Source organism: Herpailurus yagouaroundi, unplaced genomic scaffold (genome assembly GCF_014898765.1).
Source record: "Herpailurus yagouaroundi ecotype Mexico unplaced genomic scaffold, PumYag 183, whole genome shotgun sequence".
NCBI lineage: Eukaryota > Metazoa > Chordata > Mammalia > Carnivora > Felidae > Herpailurus > Herpailurus yagouaroundi.
The window spans coordinates 9,014,232-9,026,866 of record NW_024412414.1 but is presented as its reverse complement, the minus strand read 5'-3'; the positions used below and the strand labels follow the sequence as shown (position 1 = coordinate 9,026,866).

Sequence of the window (12,635 nt, the reverse complement as noted above, 5' to 3'; positions counted from 1 at the left end):
AGGGGCAGAGAGAGAGGGAGACACAGAATCGGAAACAGGCTCCAGGCTCCGAGCCATCAGCCCAGAGCCCGACGCGGGGCTCGAACTCACGGACCGCGAGATCGTGACCTGGCTGAAGTCGGACGCTTAACCGACTGTGCCACCCAGGCGCCCCATGTCTTTCCCATTCTTATCCTCCCTCTAATTCTCATTGATCACAGCTTACTCTAAGTTCTATCTTCCATTTTAAATTCCCTAGTTTCTATGAAAGATTGCTTTAAATAAAATATCTTTATTCAAGCATTCATTCATTCATTCATCACCTGTCAATTGAATATGTAATATGTGCCTGGCTCTGTACTAGGGACGAGGTACAGCCGAACAAAACAGACATGGCCCCCAGTCTGATGGAATTTATGTTCTGCTGGGATGAATATTTATTAAACACTCACGATAAGGTAATACTTTGCTAGCATATCCTTTTTGCATAAAAGTTCTCAGTAAGTTTTTATATTCCACAAAATATTGTTTGTAAGAACTGTTTAACCAGAAGTTCAAAGTCTTCTAAAGCTTGATCTAGTTTCACTTTCCAGGCTTTTTTATTTTTATTTTTCTCAGTTTTGTCTCTTCTATCTTGGGCATAATTGATTTTCAACTAAAAACCTCTGAAAACTGCCATTGCTTTGATGCCTTTCAGGCTTGGGCCTCATCTTCCCTTCATATTATGTGATCACCCTGTCTCCACCAGTCTTTCCTGCTGGTCCTTGAAAGTCCATCTCAAATGCCATGGTCTTTTTGAAACCTTTCTAGATCTTAACTCAAAGTGACTTCTTCCTCCTCTTCATCATATATGTCTTTATGTCCGCTTAATGGTGGCTGTAGAGTTACATGAAAACTGCCCCTGTTCATTGAGTAGATTGTGAAGGTACCAATGTCACCTGTATCAGTCAGTTTGTAGGAGGGAAACAGATGGCCGCTTTGATTAGGATAGTTGGATGAAGGTGTGTTTGAAGAGAAACCAATTACATAGGTTTGCAAAGAGTGTAAGGAAACTGCAAGAGACACTGAAGGAACATGGGGCTAAAGAGTGGAGCTGTAACCCTGAGGAATGAGCCAGGGGAATTCACTTCTTGTCTCTGGTCTGCTGCTGAGGTTCTCAACTGGTCAAGCCCATCCAGAAACTGGAGTGTATGGTTGTCCATGAACCCACTACCCATATGTCAACCACTCTGAGAGAGCAGGGTTGAGGAGAGAAAGTGTTTCTGGTGTAGAAAACAAAAGCAAATGGAAGACATCTGTGCTGTGCTCATCTTTTGAAAGTTTTCTGTGCCTCACTCAAGCCTGCTATATTTTCAGCACCAGTAAATAAATGTTTGAGGTTCTATGTTTTTGCACCTTTTTATGTCTTTTGTTTCTGTGTAATTTATGCCATTATGGAAATTTGTTTTCTTTTTAAAATATTTTATTAACATTTCTCTCCCCAAACTGGATGATTCAGAGACTTAAGTGACATATCAGTGACCAACAAAGTATTTCTTTTGATTTTAGATGTATGAAATATGCATATATACATATATATACATATATATGCATATATACATATATACACACATCTATCTGTAGGTATCTATATATGCGTCCATCTTTCTATACACACACATATACACACACACACACACACACACTTAATCCATGGAGAAGTGGTTGATAATAAACAGTGAGAGGAGGATAATTAGCAGTCATGTATATCAAGAAAATCACTAATATATCTTGAATTTTAAGGACAAGGCTAGAATATTTTTACATTTGTACTGAAATAAAATATATGACATACCCCATACTCAGTCTCTGAGCTGAGAACAGAATCCTTCATGCTTTAAGAGTGAGCAGAAGAGGAGCCTCAAAAACTATTCCTAGGGCTTTTATTTCAAATCCTAATTAGTTGTACTTGGAAAATTAGTTCTAAGTACAGATCTTGGCACTTGTAATTGTGAGCTGACATTGAACTCACTTTATTTTAGACTTTGAAAGCAGATTAAATTCATGTTAAATTAAGTTTTTCTTCTCTCCTGTTGCTTTTTGAACGTAAATCTTGAAATAATTCATCAACACTGCCTCTCTGGCTTCTGGGAAAAGGGTCCATTCTCACACCCCAGTGACCAACGGTTGGTTTTCCTGAGCCTCCCAGTTTTCCACTGATGAAAATTTTAGCGGCTTAAATCTTTCCTACAAATTACCAGGTCATTTAAAAATAAATTGGGCTCATTTTAATCTAATTCCTAATGCACAACTGCCTGGGGAGTTATTTTCAGCTCCGTTCGTTGCAGTTGGCAATTATCATGCTCCTTTTAAAGAAAAGAAAAGTAACAGGACTATATTTTATCAGAATTACCAGTGATCTTTCAGAGCAACTCATATTTAAGCTAAGTAATGGGAGAAATGAAAGACAGAATAGGCAATGACATAGGCTTGAGAAGGCCCAGCCAAAAACAGAAATGGTGAGGGCATGTAGTCTAGGTGCTAATATTTTACTTTTTTGGGCCATGAAGATCCCAGGTCTGCGGATGACAACAATTAATGTAAATAATTGAAAAGACTTGATGATTTTCTACATCTGCCAATTCTGACTCCATGACTCCGAGACCGCCAGCAAAATTTTACTTTGAATATTCCTGATTTCCAGAGGATAGGACTTGTGTGCTTAGTTACTGAAATGAACAGTGTAATTCAGTCATTGATTAAACCAGAGGGAATTGCTTCGACTCACAAACCTCAGATCACAAAATCAGAATTGATTTCCTCCTCCTCCTAGTTCTTTATATTGTAAGAGTGTGGGTATTACAAAAATCATTTCCACACTTCAGATGGAAACGTCTGTATCCAATACCCTGTGCAGGGTGTGTGGGTTCACTGGTTTAGAAGCACCTGCAAGGTGTAAATCAAAGATTGTGGGAATTCAAAAGAAGAAAAGATGTTGTCTGGTTTGGGAAGGAGGAGGTTGATTATTATGAGTAGGCTTCATGGCAGAGGGGCTATTTGACAGGAAGGTGGATCACATTTAAGAAGGTAGGGATATGAGTGCATTGGACTTTTGGGATCAACAGTGGTGGAAGAGAGACTAAACATTAGGTTTAGAGTTTGCTGGGAAATGTTTCAGACAGGGGGCTGGTGAGCGATATGTTTGGGCCAGATGGCAGAATGCTTGACCAAGGCATGTGGATTCTCTGCTCTGGGCAGCAAGGAACCATTGAAATAATTTGAAGAATAAAATACTGAATTACTGAAGACAACATTGGGAATGACTTTTATTCCTTCAAACCTTTGTGAACAGATACCATAATGTTGTGTTGCCACTTTGGCATTTTAATGGCAAATATAAATTTCCCTCTCCCCCAATTTAGAACAGAAGGAGCTGGGTACTTCTAAAATAATATTGACATATGAGCTAACTTTCGACAAACATAAAAGACGATAATTAGCAAACGTGTTGATTCAAATTTAGGTTAAAAACACATGTATTTAAAAGTGGATACCTTACCATTTGGATGGCAAATAGCTAATAAAATCTCCTTCTCTTTTGTTTAGGTACGACTAAATCTAATATTATTCTCCATATAACTTTGAGATGTTAATGATGACAATAATAATGATATTCTAATAATCTAAGTGCTTTACATGTAGAATTTTTTAAATCCTCACATCTCCATGAGGTAGCTGCCATTATTATCCCTATTCCATAGATGAAGGGAATGAGGTACAGAGAGCCTGAATAATGTGTTATAGGCCACACACCTCATGAGTGGCAGAGCTGGGATTTGACTTAGCATTTTGGCCCCAGAGTCCATAATCCTAACGACTTTTTTAGGCTGCCACTCCTAGCACAGTAGGGACATAGTCCAGGCTATGGGAACAAAGAAACTGAGACATAAGGAGTACAATGACTTAAACAAGGTCTTCTAGAAACGGGAAAATACAGGATTGCTAAATTTACTTGTGTTTTTTTTTTTAATTTTTTTTTTAACGTTTTAATTTATTTTTGGGACAGAGAGAGACAGAGCATGAACGGGGGATGGGCAGAGAGAGAGGGAGACACAGAATCGGAAACAGGCTCCAGGCTCCGAGCCATCAGCCCAGAGCCTGACGCAGGGCTCGAACTCACGGACCGCAAGATCGTGACCTGGCTGAAGTTGGACGCTTAACCGACTGCGCCACCCAGGAGCCCCTTTACTTGTGTTTTAAAACAATAGCTTGTGCCAACGAATGGCCCTCCTTGTGAATTGCAAAACTAGATTTTTTTTTTTTTAAATCTGTAGTGACCATCATTTATTTGGAAATTTGGCTGAAGTTAGATTAAGTGGATGTTTGGCAGGAAGCATGGACAGAGAGTTTGATGTATGCAAATCAGTGGCACACCCCAAGCAGGACAGCCTCCTTCAACCACAACAGTAACAAGAGAAGGATTTCCAAGTTCCTTTTCCAGGCCCGGACTAAGTATCCTCTGCAGTGGTCTTATCATACCCCAGATTAAATTTATAGCATGGCTTTTTAAAACACATTGCCATTCATCTGTGTTTCTGTCTCTTCCTTTCTCAACCTTTAGTTTCTCAACCTTTAGTACTGTTGACATTTTGAGCTCGATAATTCTTTGCCACAGTGGGCTCTTTCTCTGTAATGCAGGATGTTTAGCTCCATCCCTGGCTTCTCCCACTACATGCCAATAGCGTTACCCTAATCTTGATGATAACACTATAACCAGACATCACTGGTAACCTGGGGAGCAAATCATTCCCAGGTAAGACATACATTTTCTTCCTCTATGTTTAAGCATAGGCAGGGACTAGTTCCCCTCTGTCACTACTCTTAAGCCCTAGGGTATGCTCACTAGTAGGCTAGAACAGAAGTTGGTAAGCTGGGATCCAGAATCTCTGGGTTTGCTAACTAGGGTCCATAATAACCTTGACATTATACACCACTGTTTTGTGTATGCAGCCTTTTCTCTGAAGTCCCTAGTTTTCAGAACATTCTCAAAGAGGTTTGTGGCATACTAGATTATTGAGAATATTGCCCTTGAGGGAGTGCTGTGGATTACATATCATAGAATTTTACCTTGGGTAGACTTCTTTCCCCTACCCCCCTCTTTTCTTCCCACCCCCCAACTTAGGCTAACACACAGTGGTCACAATACTAATATTGGGCAGACATAAATTCCTAAGGATCAATCTTATACCCAAGGTAGTCCAGGCCTGCTTAAATGAGGAAAGTGTTGCTAAAGGAACCGTTTGTGGTAGGGCATGTTCTCTAGGCTAGTAGTAGGGAAATATGGGCACTGGCCCTCTGATGGTGTGGTCAGGTGAATTAGCCCTTATGCCTCATAGGGTGAGGATTAGATCCCTCATCTTGGATGCTAGCCTCCTAGTAGTCCCTGGATTATCATAGGGAATAGCATTGGTTCCAAGGGGGAATTCTGAGCAGGGTGAAGAAGCAGCTACTACAAATATTCTGTGTTTCCTGTCACTTGTCTCTTGTTTCTAGTCCAAACTCCAAAGTTCTTAGACTAGGGGTGGTACAGTTTTACATAAAGAGGAGGCTGAGGAGGTAGTATGTGTAAAAAATGAAACAAGATAAAATTCCAGAAATTGAAAAAGACAGGAGGTTAGTAGAAGTCTATAGATGACCATTCATCCTCAGGAAAGTCTTTCTTTTCAGAAATTAAAGATGTATGGGATCTCATACATCAGTTTCATTTTGCATTTGGGGGGGGTTAGAATGGGATAAGGAAATTTGGCTGAATCTTCTTTTTCTTTTGGTTTTGATTACTACTTCTAGCAATCTAAGGCTGTGATACTAAAATTTTTAAATTTTTATTATTTATTTATGTATTTATTTATGTATTTATTTTTAATTTACATCCAAGTTAGCATATAATGCAATAATGATTTCCGGAGTAGATTTTAGTGATTCATCCCCTATGTATAACACCCAGTGCTCAAATCATCAAGTGTCTTCCTTAATGCCCCTTACCCATTTAGCTCATCCTCCCACCTACAACCCCTTTCCTTGTTATATTATTTTTGCTTCCTTTTCTTAGGTTCATCTGTTTTGTATCTTAATTTGACATGTGAGTGAAATCATTAAGATAGTTGTCTTTGACTAATTTCGTTTAGCATAATACCCTCTAGTTCCATCCACGTAGTTGCAAGATTTCATCCTTTTTGATTGACGAGTAATAGCCGATTGTGTATGTGCGTGCGTGTGTGTGTATACACAGCACATCTTCTTTATCCATTCATCTGTCAATGGACATTTGGGCTCTTTCCATAATTTGACTATTATCTATAGTGCTGCTATAGACATTGGGGTGCATGAGCCCCTTTGAAACAGAACACCTGTATAAAAAATAATCTCCCTTTGTACTCAACCATTTGGGATTTGGCTTTCTTTCATTTATCACTAAAGCATTTCTCATGGATCCATCTACTAACCTGTCAGCCTGGCTGATGCTATAATGTTGTTGGAATTGTTTTAAGACCAACTGGTCCTTCTTTCTCTCGAAAAGGAATACATGGCCTTGGGCCTTGAGATAGACCTGGGTTCAACTCCTTATTTTTCTACGCATTAGTTATATTACTTGAGGAAAGTAATATAAAAGAAAATAAAATAAAAGAAAGAAATCTTACAGAGTTGTGAAGAGCATTAAATAAAATGATATTAAAATTGTTTAATAAAAGGTTTGTTCCTGGGGCACCTGGGTAGCTCAGTCGGTTGAGCGTTTGGCTTCATCTCAGGTCATGATCTCATGGTTTGAGGGTTCAAATCCTGTGTTGGGTTCTGTGCTGATAGCTCAGAGCCTGGAGTGCACTTCAGATTCTGTGTCTCCCTCTCTCTCTGCCCCTCCTCTGCTTGTGCTCTCTCTCTCTGTCTCTCTCTCTTAAAAATAAACATTAAAAAAATTTAAAAATTAAATGTGGTGCCTAGGTGGCTGAGTTGGTTGAGGGTCCAACTTCGGCTCAGGTCATGATCTCGCAGTTTGGGAGTTCGAGCCCCGCATTGGGCTCTGTGCTGACAGCTTAGACCTGGAGCCTGCTTCAGATTTTGTGTCTCTCTGTCCCTGCTCCTCCTCCATTCATGCTCCATCTGTAAAAAAATGAATAAACATTAAAAAAATTTTTTAAATTAAAAAAAAGTTTGTTCCTTGCCCCATTCATTTGACACCGAGCCTCTCATTTTTTCTTTAATACCCAAGACTTATCTCCACACATTAAAATAGAAATAAACAGGTATAGTTAAAGGTTTGCATTTAAGTGATACCATATATTCACGTAGTCTTATGTGAGCCTCTGCACAAATTTGTGAGACCAGAGTAGATAGCCTCATTTTATAGATGGGGAGATACAGACAAATGTCTTTGATCCACAGCTAGGAAGTGATAGAGCTGGGACTCAGATTCAGGTGCTCTGAGAATTCTATTTATATTTTTAACTGCTCCATTAGCTCTCCCAAGTCAAGTAGGAAGAGCAGACCTATGTGGTGAAAAATGACTGAAGCAGGCTTCTATCATCCAGAAAGGGCGAATGAAAAAAGTCAACCTGAGTGAGAGAAGTGAGACTGCAAGTTTGAAAAGTCAGAATTACCCGGTGGTGTCTCTGATGTGTTTGAAACCCTCTGGGAAAAGAGCACAAAGGAAAAGATTATTCCATATTAAAATTCTTCTGTTACTAAGTGGGGAGAAAGGACAAGAGAATTTCCTGTCATTTTTTGTCACTTCAGAAGGATTTCTTTTTAATTCCATTTGGTTGAATAGCTGGGTTAGAATCCCAGTAAAGGTACAGGCTCAGCAGCTTCTGGATGACAGTATCTTGGGTCTTTGAGAAGTCACCAGCCCTTGATGTTCATGTTTCTTTCTCCTTGGCATCTGCTCTACAGATAAGCTACCCTATAGGCTTCAGGGAAAATACCTAATAGGGAATCTGTATGGATTGTAAAAATCCCATCTTTTCTACAGGACTTTGTAACTGTAAAAACTTTGAGCGCACTTTTCCAGCTCTATTTTGTTGTGGGGGAAAACGGCATGCATGCAGAATTGCCTGCTCTATCAGAGGCAGACATATTGGAATGGTAGGTAGATAGTTTCCCAGGCAACATTACTGACCTGAAAGTGTAGTCCTCTGCTTGTTTTTACAGTCACACAAAGCACTGTTGGGAGACCTAGAGATGCAGGATATTTAAGCCCAGAATAAAATTGAAAGCATTATTGTCTTTACTTCAAAATAGAGTTTGAGAAATCCAACAGAATGCACAGCACTCTATTCATTAATATTTCCAACATCTTCTCATCTATTTCCTATTCTATTTAAGAAAACCATGGTCTCACAATGGAGTGTGAATTCATAAATGGCAAGGATTTCTGTGACATACTTTCCAATGTTTTTTAAATCTATGGGATTTATTCACAAACATTGAGCTTTTTATTTTTCCTAGCAAAATCAGTACAACACAAGGTGGGGAAGTAAAGCATTAGTGTTTGCTGCAGTAGAATAGCACCTCAATTTAATATTCAAGTGAGTCCAAGCTAAGTTCCATCTTTCTGGATTGGTCATATCAAGGTTTTAAAAGTTTGAAAACACAGTGAGATACTACCTATCTTTTTTCTTCCATATCTGATGACTCTGTTTGACATTTGGGCTGCCATTTTGATAAACTCTTCATTATAAATCTTATAACCCTTCATTATAAATAGCCACAATGTGGTTATTGTTAATTCTGGACTGAATCTATATTTGGGAATGCCTTACAAATTTGCAGGCAACTTTCTTGATCATGTAATTACTAGGTCTTGGTAGCGTATTTCTTTTCATGTGATTTACATTATTACTACCTTTGTATATAGAGGCTAATGGTGGTTTCTAAGGCCACATGCAGAACTATTTTATTTGACTTCTAGAAGCTATCACATTTGAGAAAAATAACCTGTATCCATAAAGGTTACCTTTTGGGAAGGGGAAATTGAAAGTCTTATGTTTTATGGGAAGGTCGTATTAAATAATTTTGGGGGAGACCATGGACCACATGCCTTAGACCTTGAGGATCTAATGGCAGTTCTTTCCCTGTTGATTCCTTGGTGACTGGCCAACATAAAGCTAGAGAAAACTGCAGTTACTGCAGATGGTGTTCCTCTGCTGACTGTGTCTCTGATGCCCAGATGTGATGGGGATACTAGTCTTGAGTTCTGTTTGTAGAATGTCTGTACCAGATTTTATTTAGTTGAACTGATTAATTAAAATACCAAGCAGGAGGCAGTCTCAGCAGCTTCCAGATCACAGTCTATTGATATCTCTTAGAAATCATTAATATGTGCTGTTCATATTCCTTTTGTCCCTTTCTACCACTCTACAGATGCAAATGACAAAATTCTGGGGAAATTCCTGGCAGAGTGGATTGTAAAGATTCATCTTTTCTTTCTTTTTTTAAAGTTTGTTTGTTTGTTTGTTTGTTTAGAGAGAGAGAGAGATATCCAGCAGGGGAGGGGCAGGAGGTGAGGGGGACGGACAGAGGATCCAGAGGATCCAAATCAGGCTCTGTTTTGAAAGCAGAGAGCCCAGTGGGGAGTTTGAACTCATGAAACATGAGACCATGACCTGGGCTGAGGTTGGATGCTTAACTGACTGAGTGACCCAGGTGCCCCAAGACCCACCTTTTCTAAAGGACTCTGCAAGTATAAAATTGTTGAGTGAACATTTGTCTTGGATAATGATAGAGTCCATAGAACTGATCCATAAATAATGATGAAGGAATTGATGAATATCTAATTGTGCAGGGCATGTTTTTTCACATTATAAAATAATAAAAAAGGCAACACTTATTTTCAGTGTGTTGGTCATCAGGTGGTTGTGGTGGGGACATTCCAAAAACCAGGAGCCAGTGCTAGCTGTTGGTTTGATGGTCATCAGTTTCATGAAGCAAAGAGCACATGAAGGGAAATACTGGGAAATAGGGGTGGTGAGTTAGGTTGGGGTTGAGTTTCAGAAGGCCTTGAATGAAGGATAAGTTAGGTACTCATTTCTACAGGTAATGAGGAGCTTTGGTGGCACTTAAAATTTATAGGTGTTATTTTGGGAAGATTATTGAGGTCAAGGAGACTATGTTCTTTGGTGTTTACCTTGCATAGAGTCTTGTACATAGTAGAAATGTGAATATTAGGTGAATATGTGAATAAATGAAACTATTTTAGATGAGATAGGGGATTGGGCAGTTCTTGAAACATTCCATGGATGAGATGGAGGTTTGGGTTGGTGTGGAGGCAACTGGAATGGAATTGTCTAGAACATCTAGAAGAAGCAGGGATTGATATTTGACGTGGAAATAAAGGAGAGAGAAGAACAAAGAAATAAATGAAAGAATGAAGGAGTATAAGGTTGAGAACCAAATTATGATACTGTATTATCCCATTTTACAGAAATGGGGGCTTAGCAAGAAGAGCATATTTGGGCTTAGACATGTGGCATTTTAGTCTATGACTCTGTTGACAGGCTGGCATAGATACACAGCACTGGTGGTCAGGTGAAGACCTTGCCTGAATGTGAGGTTCTCTGAAGAATGATGTTGGTTGAAACCAGGAGGTTGTAGTCTATACAGTTGACATAAACTTACAGTTCTGTGGTAACATTCAGTCCTAGTAGAAACAAGCTAATGGTGTAAGACCAATAATGTCAGTGTATGTTGAAGAGATGTATACACATCATAGAACAGAGAGAAGAGGGAAGAGTGCCCATTCCTGGCTTTGGACTGCATAGGCATTATCTTTTCAGGGCAAAGTAGGGTAGCAGAAAGTTGGAATCCTATATCTTTGCGTTCAAATCCCAAAATTACCATCTCCTGTGCTTTCTGAGAGGCCACAGAGAGCCTACTGATGAAGGGCATGGACTTGAGAACTGGAACAACCAGGTGCAAATCCTAGCTTTATCACTTACTAGCTGTAGAACCTACTATACGGGGTAGTTTCAAGGACTATTTAAGTCACTGTAGGACGCTGGGAAATCTGGCGGGCCGGAGGCGGCGGGAAGCAGCCGCCGGGCCGCGGCACCGGCAGCGGGAGGCGTCAGGATGGTGAAACTGAGGGCGCAGCTGATGGAGCAAGCGGCGCAGTATACCAACGCTGTGCGGGGCCGCGAGCTGGACTTCCGGGGGTATAAAATTCCTGTCATTGAAAATCTAGGTGCCACCTTAGACCAGTTTGATGCTATTGATTTTTCTACAATGAAATCAGGAAACTGGATGGTTTTCCTTTGTTGAGAAGACTGAAAACATTATTAGTGAACAACAATAGAATCTGCCATATAGGTGAGGGACTTGATCAGGCTCTACCCTGCCTGACAGAGCTCATTCTCACCAACAACAGTCTCGTGGAACTGGGTGATCTGGACCCCTTGGCATCTCTCAAATCACTGACTTACCTAAGTATCCTAAGAAATCCTGTAACAGATAAGAAGCATTACAGACTGTATGTAATTTGTAAAGTTCCGCAAGTCAGAGTACTGGGTTTCCAGAAGGTGAAACTGAAAGAGTGTCAGGAAGCAGAGAAAATGTTCAAGGGCAAACGGGGTGCACAACTTGCAAAGGATATTGCCAGGAGAAGCAAAACTTTCAACCCAGGTGCCGGTTTGCCAAATGACAAAAAGAAAGGTGGGCCGTCTCCAGGGGATGTAGAAGCCATCAAGAATGCTATAGCAAATGCATCAACTCTGGCTGAAGTAGAGCGGCTGAAGGGCTTGCTGCAGTCTGGTCAGATACCTGGCAGGGAACCCAGATCAGGCCCCACTGATGACGGTGAAGAGGAGATGGAAGAAGACACGGTCACGGTCCTCAGCAAGATGGCCTGAGTATCTACAGGACGTGTAACATCCTCCTGGGACAAGTCCTGCTTTTTGAACTTGGAATAATAGCCTTGTTTCTGTCAGCAAAGTGGAGTTCATAAGCATTGTTGAAATGCTTAAGACTGCTGCTGGTAATTTTGTAACATCATACATCTTGAAATCTAAATGCCAGTTTTCTACAAATAGTAAAAATACAAAGACATTCGCTGTGAAAAAAAATAAGTTACTGTAAGTAAAGTATTAGGGCTTTTAAGTACTAGGTAGTAATAATAACCATCTTTATTTAGGGGAATCAATAGTTTGAATGATGTTTAACTTTGAGAGGACTTGGTATCCTGATCTGTACAAATGGAATTGATAAACCAAAAAGAAATCTGCTTACCTTTTTCCCAAGAGTGATGGATGTTTCATTGTAAGTGGGCTCGGGCTTTTGCTTTGTACGTTTACCTGGGGTTTTTCATGGCTTATTATACTTTACCCCTTGATAATCCATTTCTTTTCCCCAGATTCACTCCTGATAAGACAGTATCCAGATAAAATAGATGTTTTGACACCTCTAATATGAACGTCTGTAATGTGAACCCTCTGTCTCCAGTGTTAGGTTTGTTCTCTTGCACCTAAGACACACACATACACACACAAGCAAACGTTAAAAAGACAATCAGCTCATGCAACTCAGAAGTCTGTGGGTCATTTTATCTCCTGATATGGCTGGATTTCGAAGCTCAAATGCTTTCATTGGGGCTCTATCACTTTCTTCATTTCTTGCCTCTTTCTGCTATTTGG

At 39.9% G+C, this 12,635-nt stretch overlaps 1 protein-coding gene across 1 annotated transcript; it reads left to right on the top strand.

The window, feature by feature from the left end:
* Positions 1-11,064: 11,064 nt before the first annotated feature.
* Positions 11,065-12,054, top strand: LOC121041321 (U2 small nuclear ribonucleoprotein A'-like). Its single transcript, XM_040492103.1, is given in 2 exon segments — positions 11,065-11,227; positions 11,230-12,054. Coding segments are annotated over 2 exon segments (774 nt in total). The 5' UTR covers positions 11,065-11,079; the 3' UTR covers positions 11,856-12,054.
* The last annotated feature ends 581 nt before the right edge of the window (positions 12,055-12,635 follow it).